The 26,302-nt window shown below is 37.1% G+C and overlaps 2 protein-coding genes across 2 annotated transcripts in view; one reads left to right on the top strand and one right to left on the bottom strand.

The window, feature by feature from the left end:
• Positions 1–9,233, bottom strand: part of LOC115232657 (3-oxoacyl-[acyl-carrier-protein] reductase FabG-like) — a 54,594-nt gene extending 45,361 nt beyond the window's left edge. Inside the window, exon 1 of the mRNA XM_029802673.2 lies at positions 9,136–9,233. The gene's annotated coding sequence lies outside the window, so the exon portion shown is untranslated. The remainder of the gene's footprint in view (positions 1–9,135) is intronic.
• Positions 9,234–12,479: 3,246 nt separating this feature from the next.
• Positions 12,480–12,884, top strand: LOC115225915 (zinc finger BED domain-containing protein 5-like). Its single transcript, XM_029796922.1, has one exon. It carries the CDS (start codon positions 12,480–12,482, stop codon positions 12,882–12,884), a length of 405 nt encoding a protein of 134 aa, XP_029652782.1.
• Positions 12,885–26,302: the final 13,418 nt, after the last annotated feature.

Below are 26,302 nucleotides of genomic sequence, written 5' to 3'. Positions count from 1 at the left end.
TTGTATAAAATGTCAAAAAATATTAATACTATAAAGTATTTAGACATTAATATGAGCGATTATATATACTGTATTTTGAAATAATAGCATGAAATTCAATATCAAAAATATTCCTCACGAAGATATATATGTCTAAAATAGTATTGTATTAAAAATATATGTAAATATATGAAACATGACTGTTTAAAGATTTGTAAATTAATGCATCATACGATCGTATCACGAAAGTATTGTCATTATAATGGAATCCATTGTTGATACACATTGATAGACAATACTTCTGCTCGTCAGAGACGGAGAAGATAAGGTTTTTATAATGTATCGAATGTTGTTTTCCAGAGAAAGTATTTTTGAAAATAGATTAAAATTTACTAGTTTGATTTATGCAGGTCGACTTTAGTAATAAAATTTAGAGTTTGTGTATATATATATCTTTGGTAAGTTCATCTCAGTAATCCATGACTGGTTTTGATTTATGCAGATAGACTTTGGTATGAAACTTACGAGTTTGTGTGTGTGTGTATATATATATATAATATATATATATATATATATATATATATATATATATTATATATATATATATATATATATATATATATATATAAAAGGAAATGAAGAAAATGCTGACAAATAATTGAAGTAATTTAAGTAATTTAATTAGGTGAAAGTTCTTTTTACCGGTTGCGCATTTGTTATGCTTATCAAAATATTTTGATAAGCATAACAAATGCGCAACCGGTAAAAAGAACTTTCACCTAATTAAATTACTTAAATTACTTCAATTATTTGTCAGCATTTTCTTCATTTCCTTTTTTATATATCACCACTCGTGTTCGACATCTCCTATTTTTAAATATATATATATATATATATATATATATATATATATATATATATACTTGTTAAATTCATCTTGGTAATCCATGACAATTTTGTGTAAACAGTACCTTATCCTGCATTCCCTATCTGAGATTGGACCACCAAGGTACAGGATAAGGTACTGTTTACACAAAATTGTGTTGTTAGCCTTGAGAGATCCTCTCATTTAGGTGTTTGGTGTATAAAAGCAAACATTTCAATCGTAGCAGAAGAAATTTGTCTGCCATGTTCGCTAGAATTCCCATATTATGTGATTTTGGTCTATTGGTCACCTCATACCAGTCAGATCTCGGTACTACAATATATAGGATATAATCATCTTTTCAGGTGCTGATGTCACAAACACCCAGCAAGTTTATTAAAAATTATCAAATTATTAAAGAGGTTCTCTCAAGGCTAATTATGCAATATTGGGTTTTCTAACAAGGCATCCCAGTTTAGTTGGATATAAAGATTATCTTTTGGTACTAATACAGCTTCTGTCACTGATAATTAATTTTTAGTAAGGCTGCTGCTTATTTGTTACATCAAACTATTGGATATTGTTAAACATAGCTGGTTGCAATGCGCTTCGCATTGTTTTAACTTTCGAAAGATGCCACCTTGCTGGCTAGCTGGGCTGGACAACATTCATCCTCATCAGAAGGCTAGTCCATCACACGGTTATCTATTTACAGCTGAGTGGACTGGAGCAACATGAAATGAAATCTTTTGCTCAAGATTACAATGCGCCACTCGGTCCAGGAAGTATCAAAGATACAATCTTGTGATTGTCAGTGTAACACCCTGACCACTAAGTCACACGCCTTCACACACGCACACATGCATACATTTGTGTATGGATGAGGACAACTGTGTGAAGTTTCACACCCTAACAGTGGAGGGAACCTGTAGAAGTGGTAGACCCAGGAAGACCTAGGATGAGGTGGTGAACACAACCATCGAATGTTGGGCCTTACAGAGGCAATGACAAGTAACCGACATCTTTGGAGATATGCTGTACTTAAGAAGATCCAGCAATCCAAGTGAGATTGTAGCCATGGCCGATACCAGTGTCGCATAACCAACCTGTGTAAAAGTACCCTTCAATCGTCGGGCAATATGCTGTGCTTGAGAAGACTTGTTGAGTCAAGCGAAATCGTTGTCATGGCTAATGCCAGTGCCGCTTGACTTGCACCCATGCCAGTGACACGTAAATAGCGCCATTTGAGCATGATTGATGCCAGTGCCGCTTGACTTGCACCCATGCCAGTGGCACGTAAAAAGCACCATTCGAGCGTGGCCGATGCTAGTGCCAGTGGCACGTAAAAAGCACCATTTGAGCATGATTGATGCCAGTGCCGCTTCACTGACACCCGTGCCACTGGCACGTAAAAAGCACCATTCGATCGTGGCCGATGCCAGTGCCAGTGACACGTAAAAGGCACCATTCGAGCATGGTTGAAGCAAGCACCCACTACACTCTCGGAGTGGTTGGCGTTAGGAAGGGCATCCAGCTGTAGAAACATTGTCAGAACAGATTGGAGCCTGGTGCAGTCTTCTGGTTTGCCAATCTTCAGTCAAACCATCTAACCCATGCCGTCATGGAAAGTGGACGTTAAACGATGATGATGATGGTGATGATAATGCATATATATATATATATATATATATATACTAGCACTATGTCCCGGCGTTGCCGGATCTAGTTCTGGTGCTTGTTGTTCGTTGCCGGGTCGCAGTAAAAATTTCTCAGTAAATCAAGAGCTAAGTTTCTTATCACATTTCAGCCTGCGCCAGTTTTGTTGTTTATGGGATAGTTGGAGCCTTTTATGAGAGTAATTAATATTCACTGGACTTCGGTTTTCACACCTGGAACGGCATATTCATGGAAAATTAGCGGGACTGTGCACGTGCCATTAGTCGGACAAAAAAGGAAGCAGAAGAAAGCGAAAAACTCGAATTCGGCCGCAAAACAGCATGATTTTGAAAATACACATAAATCTCGTTTGTTGAGTTTTCGTTTCACACCCAACCCAGTTCTGCGCAATCAGTGTCGCGACGGGAACGCATGGATTGGGAGTTTGATTGGCAGAGGTGATCAAGTTCCACATGCCAGCCCTTTTGACACCAACCTCCTCACCTAACCCCCTCGTCCTATAAGTGAATAGCAATGGTGGGAAGAAAAGTGCTGATTCCAGCGAAAAGGCAGAGCAATTAGAGCACAAAAAACAGCATTCAAAGTGATTTTATGAATATGACGCATTGAAGCAAGTAACGCAGTAAGGTCAATAGTTATACGTTCATGACGCGTAGAGGCACGTAAGACATCAAGGTTAACTAAGGTATAAATAATAGGTATGCCTTTTCGCCGGAAGGCTAATTGGGCTCCCGATTCACTGAAACGGAGGAGGTTAGGTTCGGAACACAACTAAGCCTCTTATTAAAACCTAGACTAACCTTACGGGAGGGGGCTCGGGCGCCTCTAATAGGCAGCTTCTAATCCCGATCTATCACTAATTCATTGTAGGGGTTCTAAATGACATAGCTGTTGAGGAAATTGGCTGTGGAGATGTGCATGACTGATTTGTTTCGGAGGAGGACGACTGCATTGGATTAAGAACCATTGAAGAATGTAGCTTTGGAGATCCTAACTCGTTAACTATTCCCTGCATTTCTCAAATCAAAAAAGCGTGCACTTTTGAAAGCCAAAACACTTGATAACGCGTCTTTGCAAAACACAAAAATGCGTTGAGTCATACAGACTCTGCAAATGCGCACGCGCATTCAACTGTCAGGGGTAAAATTACCTCCGTCCAATAAAAAAAAAACAGCTGGCAGTCTATTGGCGTATCTAGCTGTACGCACGCACCGCGTACAAATTTCTATGTTTTAGCGATTTTGAATGGATATGCCCATAACTTATGGCATAAGGGGTCGGTTTATCGATTTTTTAATGGCTTTCTGGGGTGACTGGGGAAAAGGAAAAGATCTTCACGACCACCCTCAGACAGTTTTGAAAGTCCATAGAAAATGCAAACCTTTTACGTGAAAAACTGTGTATTTGTATAAAGGACACACAGACACACAGATACAGAGATATTTTGCCGTTTATAGATATAGAGATTTTAAGCAAACGTTTAGAAATTCTCTGGGAAACTGGAAAATCCAGAAATCTGGGACAGTTACGGTCATAAAATGGATAAATTGGTCTGGTACAGTATTGAGGTGTGATACATAACAAAGGGAGGGAAATGCAGAGTTTTAAAGAGTTATTTCCCTTGATATGGTTTAATATCTTTATATTAAGCCGCTGGATTAAGTGAGTTACGTCCCTTGTAATAAAGACTTTCGTTACCTGAAACATAACAGGTAGGTTTATCGATTTTTTTAATGGCTTTCTGGGGTGACTGGGGAAATGAAAAGATCTTCACGACTACCCTCAGACAGTTTTGAAAGTCCATAGAAAATGCGAGCCTTTTACGTGAAAAACTGTGGATTTGTATAAAGGACACGCAAACACACAGATACACAGACATTTTGCCGTTTATAGATATAGAGATATGTATATACATCTGTACATAAATACACACACATACACACACACACTCACATATATATACATATGCACGTAAATATAGAACATACATACACATGCCCCACACTCACTCTCTCTTACCAGCCCCCCACAATTATATTTGTACAAGCAAAAGGTTGACAGTCAATTAAAAGTTTTCCTTGTGAGCTGACTTCATCCGACCGTAAAATTGATTTGTCTTAGACGCTGTTTATATACTTGGGTTCAAGTTGTGGGTGGAGAACGGCAAGTGTGGTGTTGTTGGAGATTATGAAATAATAACTTCTGAACTAAAGAAAGATTGGATTGAGAAGTAAAAAAAATAACCTCTCAATAGATTATTCAAATGGGTGAACAAGAGAAAAAAAATAACGAATTATGCTAAATTGGAGTTGAGATGTTAGAATGGATTACTAGGAGGACGAAGAGGACAAGGGGTACAAGCAAAGGAAACAATTTTAAATGAATAAGCAAGATCACTCTATTTAAATTCACTGCTAGAACTTGGGTTGATTTGATTGTAAAATTCCTTTCACATTTTTAATCCAGTTTTTCAAAATGGTATAGTTGAAATTATAAATTTTAACAGCTTAGTTTTTAAACTTGAACAGAATGAATAGAAACTTACATCAGAAGTTCCTGTTCCACTATGCTGATAATTGACTGATATAATGTTGTATTTACATATGTCATAGTGGTTTGCTTCTCATTTCCTCATTCCTATCATTCCTATTGTTAAGACAATGAACATGGAGAATCCTTAGCATGTCAGACAAAATGCTTAATGGCATTGCATAAGATCAACAACTTCTGGGAGCTGAAATATCACCTGGCCCTGAAGAGAAGGGACAAGCTTTGAGATGTGGTCCTAGCTATGTAAGGATAGTTAATGTGATAGAGGCCCAGTATTTGGAGTGATTGTGAAGACTCTAGCTGAGTGCCACTCATGTTTAGTAGAGAAGTGATGTGATGTGATTTTCTTGATATGAATAGTGTTTGAGTATTTTTATGCTGTTAAAAGAAACAAGGTTGACGAGGCTCCACTTAATAATGCTCTTAAGGTCTCTGTTAGTAAAATGAATGCAGTTTTGATGTGAGGTATTTAGATTGCGTGTGGATGATAGAGAGTTGTGAAAGCTAGGTATGAATGAGTGTTTGAAATAATCCCTAAAATGGCATTTAGATTCACATACTGGTCATAAAGTCAATGTGCAATGTAAAAAGCATTGGTGTGGGTGCTGCCACCATGTGAAAAAACACTGGTGCTGGTGTCACATAAAACACGCAGGTGATGGTACCATATAAAAGGCACCCAGCACACTCTGTGGAGTGGTTGGCATTAGGAAGGGCATCCAGCAGTAGAAACCCAGCCAAAACAGATTATGGAACCTGGTGTGGCCCCTGACCTTACCAGTTCCTGTCAAGCTGTCCAATCCATGTCAGCATGAAAAAACGGATGTTGAATGTTGATGATGGTGATGATGATAATGATGATGCAGAGCAAATATTTAAATTTACTATATAAACACTACATAATAGCATGCATCGAGTACTTTATTGAATAACAGCATACCTTACTTACACAACTGAGAAAACTGTCTGCATGAGGGTGGGCATTTTTGGATGTGGCAGCTCGTAAGTCATGGATATATAGAAGAAAGTGTTGGGGAAAGAAAGCTCAACCCTGTGGAACATCAGCACTGATTGAAAATGGGGCAGAAAGAGCTCCATCAACTCTTGCTGATCCTTGCTGCAGTCTTCAGACATGTTGGGTTGTGTCAAACTGTCCAAACATAGAATATGAATGATTGATGATAATGATGCACAAAGCCTAACATTGTTGGTGAGGGGAACAGTTACATCAACTTCAGTCACCATAATTGGGTTGAGCTTCCTCAGACATTTTTAACCCACACATGCCATCCATCTCAGTGCTGCATTACTTGAGGCAGGTTTTCGGGGAGGCATCCAGTGTCTTTGGTGAGATGCTCTACATGTGTTGTTTGAACGACCTGCTCAAATACAGTGATGCTTTGGCATCCATAGCAGTAAGTTACTTGCCAACAATGTCCTGAAAAGTGCAAGCACCTTTCCATTATAAGATGATATCAGCCACAATACTTGACAGGTACTTTATTTTATTGATCACAAAAAAATGAAAGACAAAGTTAAACTTGGTAAGATTTGAACTCAGAACGTAAAATGCCAGAACAAATGTCACAAGGAATCTTGTGTGAGACTCTAATGATTCTGCCACTCCACAACAATAATAACAATAATTGCTTTTATGACAGGCTCAAGACCTGAAAGCTGAAGAAAAGCTTAATTGATACTATTGATTTCCAGTACTTGACTGGTACTTAATTTTAATAACCCTGAAGTGAAGAAAGTCAAAGCTGACCTTCACACTATTTGAACTCAACATGTAGAGCTGGAAGAAATACTGTAAGGCCTGTATTCTGATGATCTACGGATCCTACTTATTCACAATAATAATAATAATAATAATAATATAATAATAATAATAATAATAATAATAATAATAATAATAATAAATGCCCTGATGCAGTACCAGGCAGTGGCTCTCATGGCTTCTGATCTTAACTGATAGGAAGTGTTATTATGTACATTGTTTTGTCTTGGTATAAAAGATGGGCTACAGCAAATATTCTGCTCAATACCACAGATTTGCTTGTCAGTTGTTTGACTTTAACCAGTTGAGCATGTCCCTTAGTGGCTGACGATATGTGCATCTCTGATCATGAGCAGAAGTAGTGGGGGAGCATCATAGCCATGTGTTGAGAGGGATTCTTTGGGGTTTGAATAATTCACCTCTGGAAACATGGGTGGTTCTTTCAACATCCTTAAACAACCCTTATTCAGGGACCTTTTGAGCGGGATGGGCTACTCAACCTGAAGAAAATTCTAACTGGGCCCCACCTGCAAGGTCATGTGCTGTTTATCTTGATATGAGATCACCATGTTGCGCACATATGGTTGTGATGCATGTGCCTGGTGTACCCTTATCAGACGGGTAGTCATGATGGGTATATTGGGCTTCGTATATTTTACCCCAGTGTCACTTTGATGGCATGAACTGCTCTCTCACTCAATAATAATAATAAAACATGTGACAATTCAAAAGACATGTCAAGTGGACTAAACTCACTTACTTATTACCATTCTTTACTTTTAAAGGACCTAAATAGCTATGGAAAGAGGCCATCCTATTAAAAGAAATATCTCTCCATCTGGAGAATGCATGTCTCTTAATGTAAACAAAATAAGCATCATTCAAACACAAACTGAACTGAAAATTGTTTAGGATTCACTGTAGTTGCATGTCCTGCTAAAAATGCCTGCCACATATCCCTCAATTCACACCTTAAACATCTTTAGAAGAGTAGGGCATATTACACAATGCAGTTCCAAATATACTGTCTGAATAAAAGATGGAATGCTTTTGTTCAAAGACCTGAGGGCTAGACAACAAAAGTTAAATGGAAGGTCTAGCGTGGCTGAGTTGAAATGATTGGAATAATTTAAAAACAACAATAACATCATCATTATGTTCTGAGTTCAAGTCCTACCACAGCCTACTAACATTTTCATCGTCTCAGGAGTCAATAAAATTGATTTTATTTTCTCTCAAAATGTGTGCGGCTTTTTCACTCATCTAAGAAGTCATCATCACCACAACCAATAATAACGGTTTCAAATTTTATCACAAGGGCAGCAATTTTGGGTGAGGGGATGAGTCGATTACACTGACCCCAGTATTTAACTGGTACTTATTTTATTGATCCCGAAAGGATGAAAGGTAAAGTTGACCTCAGCAGAATTTGAACTCAGAACATACCAACGGGTGAAATACTGTTAAGCATTTCATCCAGAACGTTAATGATTCTACCAACTCGCTACCTTACCACAACCGATAATAACAAATTCTTTTTAGGTATAAAGCCACTCTCATCAACTCTAGAGGGGTAAAAAGTAAAATCAGCCTTGACAGGATTTGAACTCAGAACATACATCAAGCTATTTTTGTTCATGTGGTTCAATTGATTCTGTTACTCTATCATCCAAACTACATCAATACCAACGATAGCAATAGCAACAACAATGACAAATCCAAGACTGCTAGTTCCACATCACACCCAGATTCTAATTTTCCAATCCATACTTTAAGTGATACACCATTAGTGCCAAGTGTGTCCCATGGTCAGTGGTATGATAAATTCAACCCATTTTAAATAATAATACTAATAATAATAATAATAATGAATTATTGTATACAGTGCTCTGGTGCACCACAGCTTATCAAAAGTGTGTATAAAGCATATGCAGTAATGTACAAATGTCTGGAAAGCGAACAGTGTATGAGTCAGATACATGCTTGCATGTGTATGGAGGGGAGAAAATCAGGTGTAGTATTGGCAAATCTCAGGAAGCATGGAAGTTTTGAAGGATGCAGTGCTCCGACAACTAACAACTGATGCCGGCAGTTTGTTACATACTTCAGCAACTCTTAGAGTGAAAAAATGTTTCCATGCACAAAGGAAAAATAACAATTCTAAGAAGCAGTAAAAATAATCAACTTTGCAATTAAACAATTTAAAAAGGAAATTGTAGTTAGATTACTAAAACACCAACAGTAATAACAACAATAGATTAAACTTCAAAATTTTTTGACTTACCCAGTAGTAAAAAGAAGGAGAAATGCAGAGAACAGTTTGATAATTGCTTGTGCGGTGAATGTAGTAGTGTTTATATAAATACTGTTTATATAAATGCTTGGAAACCAGATATAAGTTTAATTGAAAACCATATATAATCAACAACCACACCTGTAACTGTGATCAAGTGAATCTGTTCTTTGTTGAGAAGTAGGTTATCTTTGTGTCTGATATTGTCATTATAATGAGCTGAGAAGGGTGGTGGTTGGATTCTCAGATTTGGTGGAGCATTGGATAAAATACCTCATGATATTTAATTGCATCACTTTATGCTTCAAATTAAAATTGCATTGGAAACAACTTTGCTTTTCAGCCTTCTGGGGTTAATAAAATAAAGTAACTGTCAAATACTAGTGTTGATATAACTGATAATTTCTTCCCTAAAATTCTAAGTCTTGTGCCCATGTAAGAGATTATTTATTACAATGATCTGAAAGGGCAGTGAATACACACAATCAATAGAGTGTTACACAATATACCAATATTTACCAGTCAATGTAATTGATTATAGACTTCCTCCAAACTGTTTGACTTTGTGGTAATGTGAAACTCATTATAAGAGCCAAGAAGGCAGTAAGTGCTGTCACAAGCCCTAGGACTGATGCAAGTCCATCCCTCACAGAGTTAATCATTTATAGTTGAGTGGTTTATAGCAACATGAAATGAAGTGTTTTGCTCAAGAACATGATATACCAGCTGGTCCAGGAATTAAGACCACAATCTTGCGATTATCAGTGCAGCACCTTAACTACTAAACCACACACTGTCTAGAGTCTTTGTTCTCAAACTGGGGTCTGCGGACCCCTGGGAGTTCACAAAGCAATTTTAGGGAGTCTGCAAAGGGGTCACCGATTTTCATGCTTAAAACCCTAGGTTTTCTGGTATTAGCTAAAACTGGAACCATTGAACATGCACACACTACACAGAACCCCTAATTTACATCTTTATATATAAAGGTCAAGTTGTGTGTCTGTCTCCTACGATTTAGATTCCTAACTACTCCCACATTTTGCGGTGCAGTTTAACCAAAACCGGGTATCTTATAGTCGTGATTCATATCGAGCCCTTCTGGGTATTAGCGCGCGTCTACGATGCGTCTATGATTTTAAAAAAAATTTACCATAATTTTTTTCCATTTTAATGCATTTTTTCGATATTATATAAGGGAAGTAACTCTCTAAAAATGTCTACGATGAGTCAACGATTCTTAAAAAAATTTACCATGATTTTTTTTCCATTTTTAATGCATTTTTTTGCTATTTTTTGGCTATAACTCTCTAAAAATGCTTATATAGTTATTTCCTTTACAAACCCGAGCAACGCCGGGCGATACTGCTAGTGTTAAATAAAACTTTACAGATAGAATGCATTTGAGGTAATGCGTCATGATGCATGCAGGGCATACACACATGTACTTGAATGCAGGCGTCTTTCTGTGGCTTTATTGACTGGTGCAAGGGTATTGGTACAACAAGTCTAAACAGGATTGAAAATAGGCGATGTGACTGCCCAGAATATACCCCTGCCCAAACTATACTCAGGGCTAGTCTGGCCTAGCCCAGACTATAACCCCTCCAGACAACAAGGTCAGAATATACTCCTGTCCAGGCTACACCTCATGCTTGTGGACAAATAACACAGTTGTACCTCACATATAAAAGTTGCCTCAGAACATATATAAAATTTGATATCACTCGATGAAGAATTAAAAGTTACATATAAATTTCGATTTAAACATAGCAATTTAGAATTATCAAATGCAAAATGCTTTAAAATGTACCAATATAAACCCAACATGAATGGCCACATTTGCGTGAGTCCCAGCTATGACTCATAGTACAGGTGTGCTGTGCAGCATGTGAGAGTTATCAATTTTTTTCCAATCTACCTATACATTTGGGTTTATATCGGTGCATTGAATATTTGCATTTGACAATTCTAAATTGCTGTTTAAATCGAAATTTACATGTAACTTTTAACTCTTCGTCAATTGATATCAAATTTTGTATATGTTCTGAGGCAACTTTTATAAGCGAGATGCATTTATGTTATTTGTCTGCAAGCATGGGGTATAGTCTGAACAGGGGTATATTCTGGGCTGGCTGTCTGAAGTGGGTATAGTCTAGGCTAGCCCAGACTAGCCCCAGGTATAATCTGGGCAGGTGTATATTCTGGGCTGTAACATTGGCTCATTGATGACATAGTCCACAAGAGTGGTTTATGAAGAGGCTGCGATCTGTTTTCACTATCACACATTTACAAATGCCAATATTTTCGACATATCATTGTAAGTTTATTCTTAATTTTACTTTTTATGTTTGTATTAAGTATCAATAAGTAGGGACCTAATAAGCCAATAAAAAGACAAGCTAGTAGCGCTGTCAGAATTAAGACATTCATTCTACAAAAAGTACCTAGCAACTTTTAGTTGAACTTTTTTAAAGTAGCTGCAAAGCGTTACAATGGTAAGAAACTTGACCCAAGTCCAACTGAATGACTAAAATGAGGATATTAAAGTAAAGCAAAATTAATCAATTTCGAAGTAACTTCTTCATGAATAGGGACTAACCTCTTTTTGATAAAATATCTGACATATATATATATAAATTGAGATAGGGGTTGTAAATGCAACCTTCCATGGGATAACATATATCCAATATACTGCTAGTGAAGTACCCAACAAAGTTAATACATAAATGTTAATGATTGCGATGCAATCAATTCATTTACTGTATTATATGGGCAAAGGTAAAATGATTTACCACAAATTACTAATACAAGATGAGAAAATGGAGAAATACATCTAAATCAAATATCAATTACCAGATAATACTCAATCACATACTTTATTAAACCACCACATAAGAGACTGTAGGGTTAAATATAAAAAGCAGAATAAATCAGTGTACATAAAGGAATGTACATAAAAAAGTGTACATAAAAGAGTAATGTTGTATAATAAGTAGAATATGTATAAAAGAGAATATAAATATATATATATATATACGGAGCACTCCGTTGGTTACGACGATGAGGGTCCCAGCTGATATGATCAACGGAACAGCCTACTCATGAAATTAAGTGCAAGTGACTGAGCAATCCACAGACACATAATAAAGTGTCTTGCCCAAGGACACAATGCATCACCGGGAATCAAACTTACAACCTTACAATCATGAGCCAAATGCCCTAACCACTAATATACTGATAAAAGTAACAGAATTTTCTGAACAGAGTGAAATAGTACAAAATTCTGTACATTTGCAGCACAACATTTACATAATTTTATTATATTTATTTGTAGAATGTCTTTTACAAAGAAAAAGAGATATGATGAGTCATATTTGAACTTCAGTTTCACTGTGCTTACTGGTGGTAGAATAGAAAAACAACAGTGTGTTCTATGCGCTGAGGTATTGGCAGCGTTTTCACTGAAGCCCAGCAGGCTAAAGAGGCATTTGGAAACAAAACATTCCAGTGCAGTCAACAAAGACGAGGAACTTTTCAGATCTCAAGCTGACAGATTGGTCAAATCCAGGCTTGATGACACAGGAATGTGTATGCAGGACGTTGTAGCTGGTCTGAAACTCACGTACGAGGTTTCAAGGAAAATTGCTGCTACAAAAAAACCTCATAACATTGGAGGGCATTTAATTCTTCCTTACTGCAAAAATATAATCTTACTTGTGCTTGGAATGTCTGAACTATAGAAGCTTAAACATGTTTCACTTTCCAACAACACCGTCTGTCAATGAATCGCTGAGATGTCTGATAATATTTTGTCTCAGGTAATCTCAAAGATAAAAACATCAATGTTTAACTATGTTGCCATCCAAATTGATGAAACCTCTGATGTGGCAGATTTAGCACAACTTTGTGTTTATGTATGTTATGTGCATAACAAGTGCCTGTAAGATGAATTCCTATTTTGCGAAAGCCTCAACACCCAAACCACTACAAACTATATATTCCAGAAAGTGGATCAGTTCTTTAACATGCATGGCTTAAACTAGGAGCATGTTGTTGGCATGTGCACCAACGGTGCTCCAGCAATATTTGGTTGCCACACTGGCTTTCAGACAATGGTGAAGGAGAAGTCTCCTTACAGAATTGGTATGCACTGTACACTTCATCACTAAGCATTGATGATTAAAACAATGCCTGACCAATTGAAGAATGTTTTGAATGATGTGGTCAAAGCAGTAAATTTTGTCAAAGCCAATTCTCTAAACTTGCGTCTTTTTGCTGTTTTGTGCAAGGACAATGGCTCCTATTTTCAAACACCTTTACTGTACTCTTATGTGAGGTGGTTATCCAAGGGGAGAGTACTGAAAAGAGTCATCGTTCTACAATTCTTTACAATACTCGGTTCATTATCTGTTTCTCCTTTTCGGTCAACATTTTTGAATCAGTTAATTCTGTTAACTTAGCACTAAAAGGAAAGGATATCGCCATTGTCCACTGTCAGGAAAAAAAATGACTGCATTTAAAATGAAGCTCCATTTGTGGCATTCTAAATTGGAATGTGAGAATTTTGCACCATTTCCGAACCTCAATACTTTCCTTGATGAAGATGACCTTTGAGTTGATACTGACATTCTTGATATAATGAAACAGCATGTCTCAATTCTTCATGCTGAAATTCAAAGATACTTCCCTGACCTACAAAACTTTGTAAAAGTTCCTTTCATCACCAATCCCTTTGCAATCTCTGTTGTTTTCCTTCCATCAGAAGATTATGTCATTCAAGAACAGTTCATTGACTTGCTGAATGATGGAGATGCAAAAAACACTCAAAAGACAAATTTTCATTTGAATAGTGTAGTGGTGTTTCATAAATGACATTTTCAGTTGATCTGGTAGATATTGCCAAGAGATAAAAGAAGCAGTTCTGCTCTAAAACACAATGAAGTGTCAGCTGTGGATTTGAAGCTGGCATTCTTAAACAGATTGCGAAATCTATTACCCACTCAACAACATTATGTACATTTCATGTACAGACACATATAGATGTGAAGATGTATATGGTATATTAGTGTCTGTGAATTCCTACACTTTCTTATGGATCACATACTTCATCATTGCTGAATCTAGACATGCTTATTTGAACAAAAATAATACTTTAAAAAATCTATTTTTTAAATAGTTCTCTTTTCAATATACTTTGTAGACAAGAGAAATATATATGCGTCACTACTGATTTGATTCTCATAAAGTCTACAGTTCATTCTGTGACTTGCACTGGAGTTTGACCTCTAATTTTCTTATATATTTTTAAAGGTTTAATCAAGGTGGAAAGGCAGTATCCATTACTCTTTCTGAGGTATCTCTAAAACAAGGAATGATGTTATTCTCAGACTGGAGACCTGGGCCAAATGCTTATAACAGAGTGCACTCTTATGAAAGCATCTAAGAATCAAATGATGATGCTAAACTGGACTTCACAAGGACAGGAAGGGTCCCTCAGATTGGCATCCACTCTGTTCTTTCTATCAAATTTTACTCATAAGCTTTCCATTGACTCAAGATGCTGTGCTGTGGCATTGAACCTGAAACTACTAAGTTGTGAAGTGACCTTCTTAACCACAAAACCATAAATGCACCACGGCTAACTAATTTTCAAGTAATAATTGAATGCAAATAGATCAGCGTTAGTTATATTACAATCTAGAGTGTCTATACATTGCTCAACTTGCAGAATCTATATTATAAATTTGTTTCTGTTTAAAGCAGGTGTCATATTTTTTGCTATTTTACATTTCTTTTGGAGGATTGTGTTGTATTGGCGTGTGCGTGTGTGTGTATATATTTATTTACTGATATACACACAATCAAAAAATAACAATTACCACAATAAAACATTATAACAACAACAGTTATAATCCTTTCTACTATAGGCACAAGCCTGAAATTGTGTGGAGAGGGGACTAATCAATTACAAGGACCTCAGAGCTCATGTGGGTACTTATTTTATCATCCCTCATGGGAAGGAAAGACAAACTTGACCATGACAGAATTTCAGCTCAGGACATAAAAATGGATGAAATGCCACAAAACATTTTGTCTGCCAGCTCACCGATAATGATTATTATTATTTTATTATTAAGATTATAGCAATTGTTGTGCACACTGTCATGATCAATTATTATTCTCCAAGGACAATCTAGATGATTGAAGCAAATGGAAATGCTGAGACATTTAGTTCAATTGCTTGGTAAGTTTGTCTAATGGAAAGATAGCCCTAATGGTAAGATTGACTAAAGGAAAGATAGCCCTAGAGACGAATCTCTAGAATTCCTCAAATCCAACAGCATTTGCCAGTATCACAATATCCTGCTGAACTTGACATAAACTTTCTGTTGTTGGAAGCCCATGACATCACAGATACAGTGTGACCATATGTTTTACCAAATACCATTCATAGCTAAGAATTTCACTTCATCTCATGACTAAGTAATGTTATTCACTGTGTAGCGGTAGCTGATATCCTCACTGTTTGAGAGACACAACAGGAATGATCTCATTTGAGATTACAGCCATCTTTGACTGGGTTGTTCATGTTGTGTCCATTGATCTGATTGGTTGACATGTGGCGCAGTTTGTCTCTACTTTATTTCACACCAGTGCCCAAAGCCAACTAATCACAGCCTTAGGATAAGGTCACATGACACAGTCTTTTAGATGTTCTTCTGGAGCCTCTAGAATGCTTTAAAATGCCTCAGAATTTACCATTCCTGGTCTTTGGTCTTCAGCCATTGACCACACCACCACAGAGCAGCCAGTTCCAGCGACGACCACACCAGCCATGTTCCTGCAACAGCCAGCAACGACGCCAACATACACCAGCAACGCAGGACGTCTCCACCACTGTCGCCGTTCTCTACCATCGCCACCACCACCGTCGACCTCAACGATATGTACACAGCAACTCGCTCAAGTTTAGCTTACACACTGTTCGTGTAGACACACCAAGGTTAACAGCACAACTCCACTGGCGAGATCTTCTGTACTGATGTAACCTGGCAAATGGATCGAAGCCCCAACTTCTACACGCATAGTAACTGCTCTCCTCTTTGCCCCAACTTCATTGACACAGAACGAACTGCTATTGTGTACCTTACGAACTGGTATTCATCTCTATCTTGTTTCTAGACATTTCTATTTGTTCTCTATGTTCACTCTTATAACACACACGAACACACATACACAAACACTTGTTGCATGCACACATACACACAACACTGGCTAGCACTCACAACCCTCAAACCTTAACACCTTGTAAATAAAATCTTATCTTCTCTCAAACCGTGGAATGGCTTGTCCTCATTCATTTATATTCTGTTGGCACTGTATTTTATAAATTGTATTATGGCTTATCTTAATTTTGTTAGGTATGCAACCGTGTGGCTTACAAAGGAGACCTGTCACCAACCTCCTCACATACAGTCATATTCCTACAACTGCAACCAAAATATTGAACCTTCTCTATAAATCTCTGACTGAAAGTTTATCCTCCTTACTTTATCTCTTAGCTTATCAGAAAGATCATTTAAGTAAGCTGGATGGTAATGTACCTTTCAACAGCAAGGCAAAAAAAAAAAAGAAGTCTTGAAAAGTGCTCTAAGTTCTCCAACCAACAAGATCACAGTTATATTAAACTAGAAATAATCTTTGAAAGACATCAGTTTTTGGAAGTGATATACAAGGAAGGACTTTAATTTCATATCACCAGTAGCATTTTCTCCTGCAAGAAACATCAGACAATTTTTGGAAGTATTATAAGTTTTGTATTAGAAATTGTTAGAAGTGGCACTATCATCATACAAACTTTTAGCTTTCCCTTGAGCATTAACATTTATCAGCTCATTACTCCCTGTCTGACTGTTGATCCACCTACTTAAGAGCCATTTCCCTTTGGCCATCAGATCTACAAAATTTCTAGGGATTTAATGAAGTAACTGCTTGTTCTCTTGACCTTATTTTGTCTTTGTTCTCACATATTGTTTCCTCTTGTAGACATTGCAAATTTTAATGTTTTTGCAATATGGCTGCTGAATTTTACTTTTACATCAAGCTTTTGTTAAATATTGTATATAACATCTGACTCCTTTTGAGCTTCTACCTTCACGTTCACCTGATGGTCTATTTCTAGTTATCTCAAAGATGCATACGAACATTTTACCTTATCTACTAGAAGTTAAATCCAAGAGTAGTTGTGGTAGATAAGAAATCCATACCAAATAGTTAAACAGTAGAATCTAGTGGTTTGCATCAGCAAAAAGTTACTCTCTTAAAATTTCTGATGTAAGATATCAATAAGAAAATGAAAGGGTCAGAGATATGAAGAGCAGAGGGAGGGAGGTATGTACATTGAATTGGTGAATATGCAAAACATACAAGAGGAGCCAAGGAAGGGAGTAGGTAGATGCTAGCATGTATGTTGATATCACTGAAAAATATGGTCAACCAAAAAGGATGTATGCATGAATATATATATATATATATATATATATTCATTGTCACAGTTCAAATTATTTCTTATTGGGAGTCACTGTAGGGAATAGGAAAGGGTGTGATGACATTAGAGAGGCCAGCAATGGGTGGTTGAGAGGGGTAAGAGTGTAAATGTAGTGGGTACTCAATAATTCTGGGTAGGTACATTTGTTTTTGTAACTGAGGAGAGGAATAGGAGTGAGAACAATGACATCAAAAGGACTAGAATGGATGAGAAAAAGGTGCAAAAATATGATGGAAAAATGGAAGAGTTATTTGGGGTGCATTCGAGAGGTGAGTGATTGGCAACAGCAGAAGTGGGAGATAAGGTAAAACATACGGTGATGAGTGACAACAAAAGAGGTTCAGAGAAGAGAAAGGGATGGTTACCAGTAGAGCAGGGTAAACTTAAGGTGGGTATTGGATAGGGAGATGAAGATAGTCTGATGTGATTTCCTATATAAAAGCAAGAGAATCAGAATGATGAGAATGATGTGGTGAGAAGATGAAAGACTGAGGGTTGTGAATGATAATAAACTGGGTGAAAGGTAGGCAAGTAATAGTTTGTTGAAAGGGAGGAGGTCAAGAATGCAATATGAGAGATCTGAAAAGGTAAGTTTGGCAGGTTACAAAATATCTCAGCCTCTAAACACTATCCTTATGTCAGGATACATTTTGTCATGGTTGGTCAAGCATTCTGTGGTATCACATATCACTATCATTATGGTTCTTTGCCAATCTCCTCCATGCAATGTAGAATCTTCAGGTCAACCATCACTTTATCCCAAGCGTTCATTGTCTCTCTCTCTCTCTCTTCTACAGGTTCCATTTACTTTCTGTGCTTGGCATTTTCTTATGCAGCAGTCACCCTCCATATACATCACATACCTCTACCTGGGCAGCCTTCTCTCTTGTGCACCAAACCTGATTCCTCTTATTCTCAGTATTTCTCTCTGCTAATCTGTACTCTGACGTTCATACAAACTAACATTGCACTTCTATCAAAGCCTTTTCGCTTTGTTTCTTTCTTGTCTTTGAGTCTTCTGCATTGAAGGGCTATGTCTCAATACCATGCAGTATTACAGTTCTAACACATACATCATACTAGAAGACCTTTGTTACCAGCAAAGTAATAGTTTCCTGAACTTTTACAAACTCTTTTTACTCTTACTATGAATCCTGAACATTTACCTTCCTTGCTAATTTGATCACCGACGACATGGAAGCTATTGACTACTTTCAGTGAGTCAAATGAGCATTGAAGAGAGTCTATTTCTGATGAGCTCTTAGTGTATTTGCCCTCTCTATAAGCCTACCTATACTTACATTATGGACACGAGAGATGTAGTCGGTGTAATTGGAGTTCCTACTTATTTTCAGCACATTAACCTAGGCCATTTCCTTAACAATGTCCCATTGTGCATATCTGTTATTTCCTCAGTAGTAATTTCTTTTAAGAAATGTCGTTCTTTCTCTCTTTCTCCTTATACCAAACTGTGTATGCTTTTCTTTTTCTCTTAGAAGCTTGTTCTATGAAATTTGATTAATTTTACTACAGAGGTGTGCCAAGTCTCTTGCCCTCTCTCTCTCCCCTTATATTATTGTGTATTTTGCTCTCTACCTCTGTGAATGTTTTACAATGGAGGTATGCCATATTCCAATTTCACAACACACAAATGTGGTTTATCTTCTCATTTCTTGGAGATACCCATGTATGCCTGTATCAGCTGAGTGATTAATTATGATCTCTCTAGGTTACCATTATTTTCAAGGTTAAACCTTCGTCTTTAAATGTGTTAAATTGTATAGATAAGTTCTCACTTTTTTTGTTTTTCTCATAATAGCTTCCTCAGAGAAAATTTAATTCATGATGGAGGTACATCATATTCAAATTTAGTGGTTCATGAATATTGCATGTATCCCTATTTATTGGAAATGCTAATGTTTTCTCTTACCTGCTACTTTATTATCTCCTTATGTTACCTGTAATTAAAGCCCTTGACCCTAATTGCTGAAAATTGTATATATATATATATCACTGTCATCATTTAACATCCACTTTCCATGCTGGAATGGGTTAGATGGTTTGACTGGAACTGGTAAGCCAGAGAGCTGCCCCAAGTTCCAGTCTGATTTGGCATGGTTTCTATGGTTAGTTGCCCTTCCTAATGCCAAAGTTCTTGGTCACTTGTCATCACGTCTGTGAGGCCAAACATTCAAAGATCATGCTTCACCACCTTGTCCCAGGTCTTCTGGGTCTACCTCTTCCAGTTAGAGATCAGCACTTCTTTACACAGCTGTCTTCGTCCATATGCATCATAACCATTCAGTGCAGTCATCTCTCTTACATACCACATCTGATGCCCTGTGCTCAACTTTTCTTCCAAGACACATACTTACTGCTGTACATGCACACAAGCATCATACAATCTTTCACTTTGAGGGAGAGGCCTTTTGTAACCAACAAATAAAGAAGCTCTCTGAACTTTTCCCAGCTTGTTCTTATTCTAGCAGCCACCTCTACTGCTGACTTGGTCACCAAGATAAAAGTAGCGATATGTATATATATATATATATCATCATCACTTAATGTATGCCTTCCATGTTGACATGGATATATATATCCTCTATTTCTCTCATTCTCCCCCTCTCTCTTAAAGGCTTCTGTGAAAATTTATCTTAAAAAGCATATAGGCTGTTTTCAAATTTGGTTGCTAGTAAATGTTACCTACCTCCACCCATTTTTCAGGGGTGCCTATGTGTGCTAAGAGATTATTAACTCATCAATTTTAACCATCTTCCTTACATGCTACTCATATTGGACTCACACTCTCTCCAAGCAGCTTCCACTAAAAATATTTATTTTACAAAGCCATGTTCAAATTTAGCAACTTGCTGAAGTTGTAGATCTTGTTTCTAAGGCATACCAGTATGAGTTGAACAATGAATTATTTTCTCTTATCTTTTTGCTAAGGTCTACAAACAAACACTGTGTATAGTCTTTTGTTCAGTGAAAAGCCATGGAATGACTGGCATACTCCCTACCAATTCCATATTATGGTCATTCAGTTACATAGGGATTAATGTGAACAAGTTAGACACAACAATGATCTTTCCAAATCCTTCTCAATGGGAAACAATGTAAATCAGGATGCATCCTCATGCCTACTTACTTCACTATATTCTATTCTTCAGTATGATGCTCATATTGGACACAGTAGATTTCAATGAGAAGGGCCACTATATCTGATAATGCACAAAGTTGTTTTTTCAACTTGAAGTAACTACAGTTTCACAGCAAGACACTAGAACAATTCATCCAATAGCTCCTCTTGAGCAGCAATGCTTTACTGGTTTCCCACACAGAGTCAACCCTGCAATGTATAAACTCTTGTTTCACAGTGACTACTGAGCTTTTCCAACTGGAAGAAGACATATCTTCAATCAGCTGACATCTGAAGAAGGTTATCACCATTAGTAAGACAGTTCACCAGTTTAACTTGAGGTGTTTCGGTCAGATGCCACTATCAATGAAAGGTTGGCAGATTGTACAAGTACCCAGAACAAGTATATCAAAAAAAGCACATAGATCAGTGTGTACAAAGTCATGAGTTACCTATGGACCACTTGAGCTTTTACACAAGTAACATCTCTGCACTATCTTCAACATCCACTAGAGTGATTTTTTTTAACAACATTGAAGTCTTTGAAGGGATGAAACACATGCATCAGGTCACAACTATGCTGGGCAGAACGGATATCCAAGATGACAGATTATTACTATCTCAAGATTGCACTGTATGGTGCTCTCTCCACTAGCCATCATAACAGAGAGGGACTAAAAAGAAAATGCATTTTCTGAAGAATTCTCTTGGCGTCTGTCTCATTGACAGTCACCAGGGTCTACTATAGCCTCTAACCAGGACACTCAACCACAAAGCATTCATTAGCCTGTCTCTTTCTAGAACATATAGAAGGCTGAGCTTCTGAGTATTTCCCTTGCAGCTGGGCTTGCCAGTTAATTCTTGGTCTTGTCAGCCACTAGCAAGCCTGCAGTTGAAGCCAAGCTATGATCAGGATTTTACCTATATTTTGCCATTGAGCACTTGACCTTAACACAACAAACTGTGTATATTTGCTCTTTGTCTCAGTTGTTCTTACTCTATATCACCCTGTGCATAACTGGCTTTCTTTCTTCATGCTTTCCTCTATGGCATTTTATTTAGAAAAGAGATAATCCATCCCTTTCACTGTTTCCTTCTTTCTCCCTCTGTAATACTGACCACGTTTTTTTCTCTGACTTTGTGAAAATTTATTTTAAGATATACTTACAACCATTTCGTATGCAGTGGACACAACCCATCATTCCTCCTGGGCCTTCCCTAACTATGCATCATTCACATATCAAACCTGCATTGATTTCACAAGAGCTTGAGAGTATCCTTCTGTGAGGTGGCACTAACTCTGTCTCTTAACAGCAGAAAAAGAACAACTCAACTACTACTAATTTCATGAAAACACAACTACATTACATCCCTTAAATCTGACTAGTATTTAATCAGAACTCTCACGAGTGCTCCAAATGCTGGGCTGCATTATCACTGATAAGCTTCCCTAGCATAGCTAGAACAGCATCCCAAAGACTGAGGTTTCTCTTCAGAGTTAGAAAATATTTTAGCTCCCAACAGTTGTTGGTAATCTATAAATCTTAATTGAAGAGATGAACCATCTGCATTAAATCACAACTATGTTGGGCAGAACAGATATCCAAGATGACAGATTATTACTAGCTCAAGATTATGCTGTATGGTGAACCCTCCACTAGCCATCATAACAGAGGGACACTAAATGAAAAGGCGCAAGCTTTCTCTGAAGAATTCTCTTGGTATCTAACAGTGCTTTTGCTATGCATACAAACATCCTGGACTGCATTCAGAGGAGAGCCACTCTAATGCCTAACATTCTATCACTAACAGACATTGCTCCAACTGCTGGTCCACAAGAGTGCTTTTTCCTCTCTCTACCACCACTATAATGGGTATGAGACATTTTAGAGTGAAAGGTAGATTGTATGATGCATGTGTGTGAACTGCCATGCTTCATGGCAGTGAAACATGGGCTGAAGACATGCTTAGGCTCAAAAGAAATGAAGTTAGCATGATCTGCTGGATGTGAAATATCAGTGTGCACACACGACAGAGTGTAAGCACCCTGAGAGAAATGTTAGACGTAAGAAGCATCAGATGTGGCGTGCAAGAGAGACATTTGCATTGGTATGGTTATACACTGTGGATGGACAAGGAGAGCTGTGTGAAGAAGTGCCACTCCCAAACGGTGGAAGGAGTCCGGGGTAGAGGGTGACTCAGGAAGACATGGGATGAGGTGATGAAGCATGACCTTCGAACACTGGGCCTCATTGAGGCAATGACAAAAGATCGAGACCTCTGGAGGTATGCTGTGACTGAGAAGACTTGGCAAATAAAGTGAGCCCACAGATCTAAACCTACACCAGTGTCGCATAACCAGCCCACTCAAAAGTATCTTGGATCATAGGGCGACATGCCATACTTGAGAAGACCTTTTGAGTCAAGTACATCAACATCAGCAATTTCAAAATCAAATCAAATAGAAATTGTAGTTGTGAGCCCTGTGCTGGTAGCACATAAAAAGCACCACCTGAACGTGGCCAATGCCAGTGCCGCTTTGACTGGCTTCTGTGCCAGTGGAATGTAAAAATCACCATCCGATCATGGTCAATGCCAGCTCCTCTGGCACCTGTGCTGGTGGCACATAAAAAGCATCCACTACACTCTCAGAGTGGTTGGTGTTAGGAAGGGCATCCAGCTGTAGAAACACTGCCAGATCAGATTGGGGCGTGGTGCAACCTCCTGGCTTCCCAGACCCCAGCTGTACTGTCCAACCCATGCCAGCATGGAAAACGGACGTTAAACGATGATCTCTCTGTCCCTCTCTCTCTATATATAATCTTTTATTTGTTTCAGTCATTGTGGAGTAACACTGTGATTTTGCACTTTTACATAGGATTCTTCTTTGGTTGATTTCTTAAGGGTGGTGGGACTTCATATAACCACTCCTGTATGCGCTTTTCCTTTGGTTGTTGGCACATTTGGTGTATGAAGGGGTTTGACACTGCTGCTCTCATCTATAGCTTCCATTGGTTCATCAAGTATTGTGGAGAGTAGAATGTCCAATTCCTTTATGAAGACATTCACACCCACATTGTGTATGTTTCTTAATTTGTGTGGCAAGGCATTGAAGAGCTGCGAGCCTTTGAACCCTAAGCCATTGCAGTACCTGGTCCTGACTTAAGATGAACTGGACAGTACCTTTATTTTATATATATACATATATATATACATATATATATATATATATATATATATATGTATATATATATATATATATATGAGGTGGTATCTAAAAGTTCCTGGACTAGTTCTGTAGCATGCCAACAGATGGCAGCACATGGTCACGTGTGCACTGAGAGCCAACAGTGTGCTGGGTGACATTGCTGTGTTTACTTCATAAATTGTGAAATTTGTGTTTTTGTGATCATATGTATGCTGTAGTCTGCAATTTTGTCATGGACAGGAAGTTAGAATAAAGAGCCAATGTGAAATTTAGTGTTAAGCTTGGGAAGTCTACTCCAAGGATATACGGGTATGACCTGAGACAAAGCAGCAGTCGTCACAAAGGAAAAGCCCTTCGTCTCCATGATCAAAGGTGTCACAACAGCATCACAGTTCAATCAAGAGCATGCTCATCAGTTTTTTCGACATCGAGACTTCTACTGCAATGTTTTGAAGTATTTATAGAAGGAGATTTAGCAAAAATGACCAGAAATGTGGAGTGCGAAGAATTGCATTCTTCACAACCACAATGCACCATGTCACTGAGCTCTCCTCACTTATGAATTTATTACCAAAATCAACATGGTATCATTTCTGCACCCACCCTATTCACCAGATTTAGTACCTGCAAACTTCCATCACTTCCCCAAGATGAAAATGCAGCTCAAAGGTCGCCATTTTAGCACAGTTCTTGAAATCAAATGTGAATTGCAGAAGGTCCATGACTCACTTAGAGAAAATTACTTCCAGGCTGGACTCCAAAGGCAGCAGAAATTCTGAGACCAGGAACATTTTGATACCATCTTATATATATATATATATATATAATATATATATATATATATATATATACACTTGCTGTCTTCCACATGAATTCCTTTATGGAGTTCTGAAACCCCCTTTACCCCATTTCTACAATTAGAAAATCTTTATTGCTTCCTTCAACTTACTTCTCCCTCTCACAACCTTACAGCAGTCTGGAACAACCAAATTTTAGTCAGTCAGTGGAGGGACTCCACTACCTCATATGTTCTTAAAATTTAAATCCACATCTTTGTCTATATATCTACCTTCTCTATAATGTTGCCACTTGATTTGAAAATTTTTGTATTAATGGAAAACCTCTATAATTGGCTGATGAGTACTCAGCATCTTAAATCTGTTGTAATACTTACAACATTTAATAAGATGATGTAGTACGAAACGATCGTACCAAATTACCGGAGTCATTCTTGTTGCTTATTTTGATTATAATCACCCCATGGATTTTTATGGATAACACCATACAAAATTCTGGTGCATCTAAATTAAGTACCATATTCATCTGAATCTATATATATATATATATATATATATATATATATATGTGCATGTGTGTATATGTGTGTGAATGTATGTACGTGTATGTTATACATTTTCTCTATTTCACTAATGAATAAAAGTTAAAAGGAAAACAAAACAAACAATATTCGAAATTAATACGAAAGTAATTTTTTTAAAAAATACCAGTGTGAACAGTTGAGTCCCCATAAAAACAATAATATTGATAATAATAGATACCAAAACTTTTCACTATTGATTGCTTCCAAAAAATCAACTAATATTGAAATATTAAAGAGGAATTAAAAATATAAAAAATAAAGAATTATATTAAAACCATATACATACATATATATATATATATATATATATATAGTTATGGCATATTCTGAAAAGAACATAGTAGAGTACAGTATAAAGCTTATCCACCTTCAGATTTACTCAGTGCTATCCAGTAGTATTGTATCATATATATATATATAAATATTAAAATTATAAATTAGGGTATCTATGAGATACCACCATGCTGAAAATAGCAGCCATGATCTGCTATTTCACATATATATATATATAATGAAGAAGCAATTCTAATTTCAAAATAAAATGTTACACAGAGAAGTGGCTGAAAATGATTGAGTTCAAGAAATAATTTGGATGTGGTTGAAGTTATAGATTGTTCTCCACCTAAATCTTCTCTGATCTTTATATATAATATTGTGTGAATGTTGACTGGCGACTGTTGGTGCTGCGACCTATGGATCAATTTCAATATATAATTTAGATTCCCCCTTCTGCCACAATTTTTCTCACTCTTTTTTAATATACTTTTTGTAGATGCATTTGTGGCAAAAATAAAGAAATTTTTATTATTACTATCATCATCATTATTATTATTATTATTATAATTATTAGTAGTAGTATAGTCATTCAAGTTCATCTTTTTG

The sequence above is a fragment of the Octopus sinensis genome, linkage group LG2, assembly GCF_006345805.1.
Source record: "Octopus sinensis linkage group LG2, ASM634580v1, whole genome shotgun sequence".
NCBI lineage: Eukaryota > Metazoa > Mollusca > Cephalopoda > Octopoda > Octopodidae > Octopus > Octopus sinensis.
This window is presented reverse-complemented; position numbering and strand designations above follow the sequence as displayed.

What these genes read in the sequence shown, in the direction of transcription:
- LOC115225915 (XM_029796922.1), top strand. Translation starts at nt 12,480, where the DNA reads ATGTCTTTTACAAAGAAAAAGAGATATGATGAGTCATATTTGAACTTC.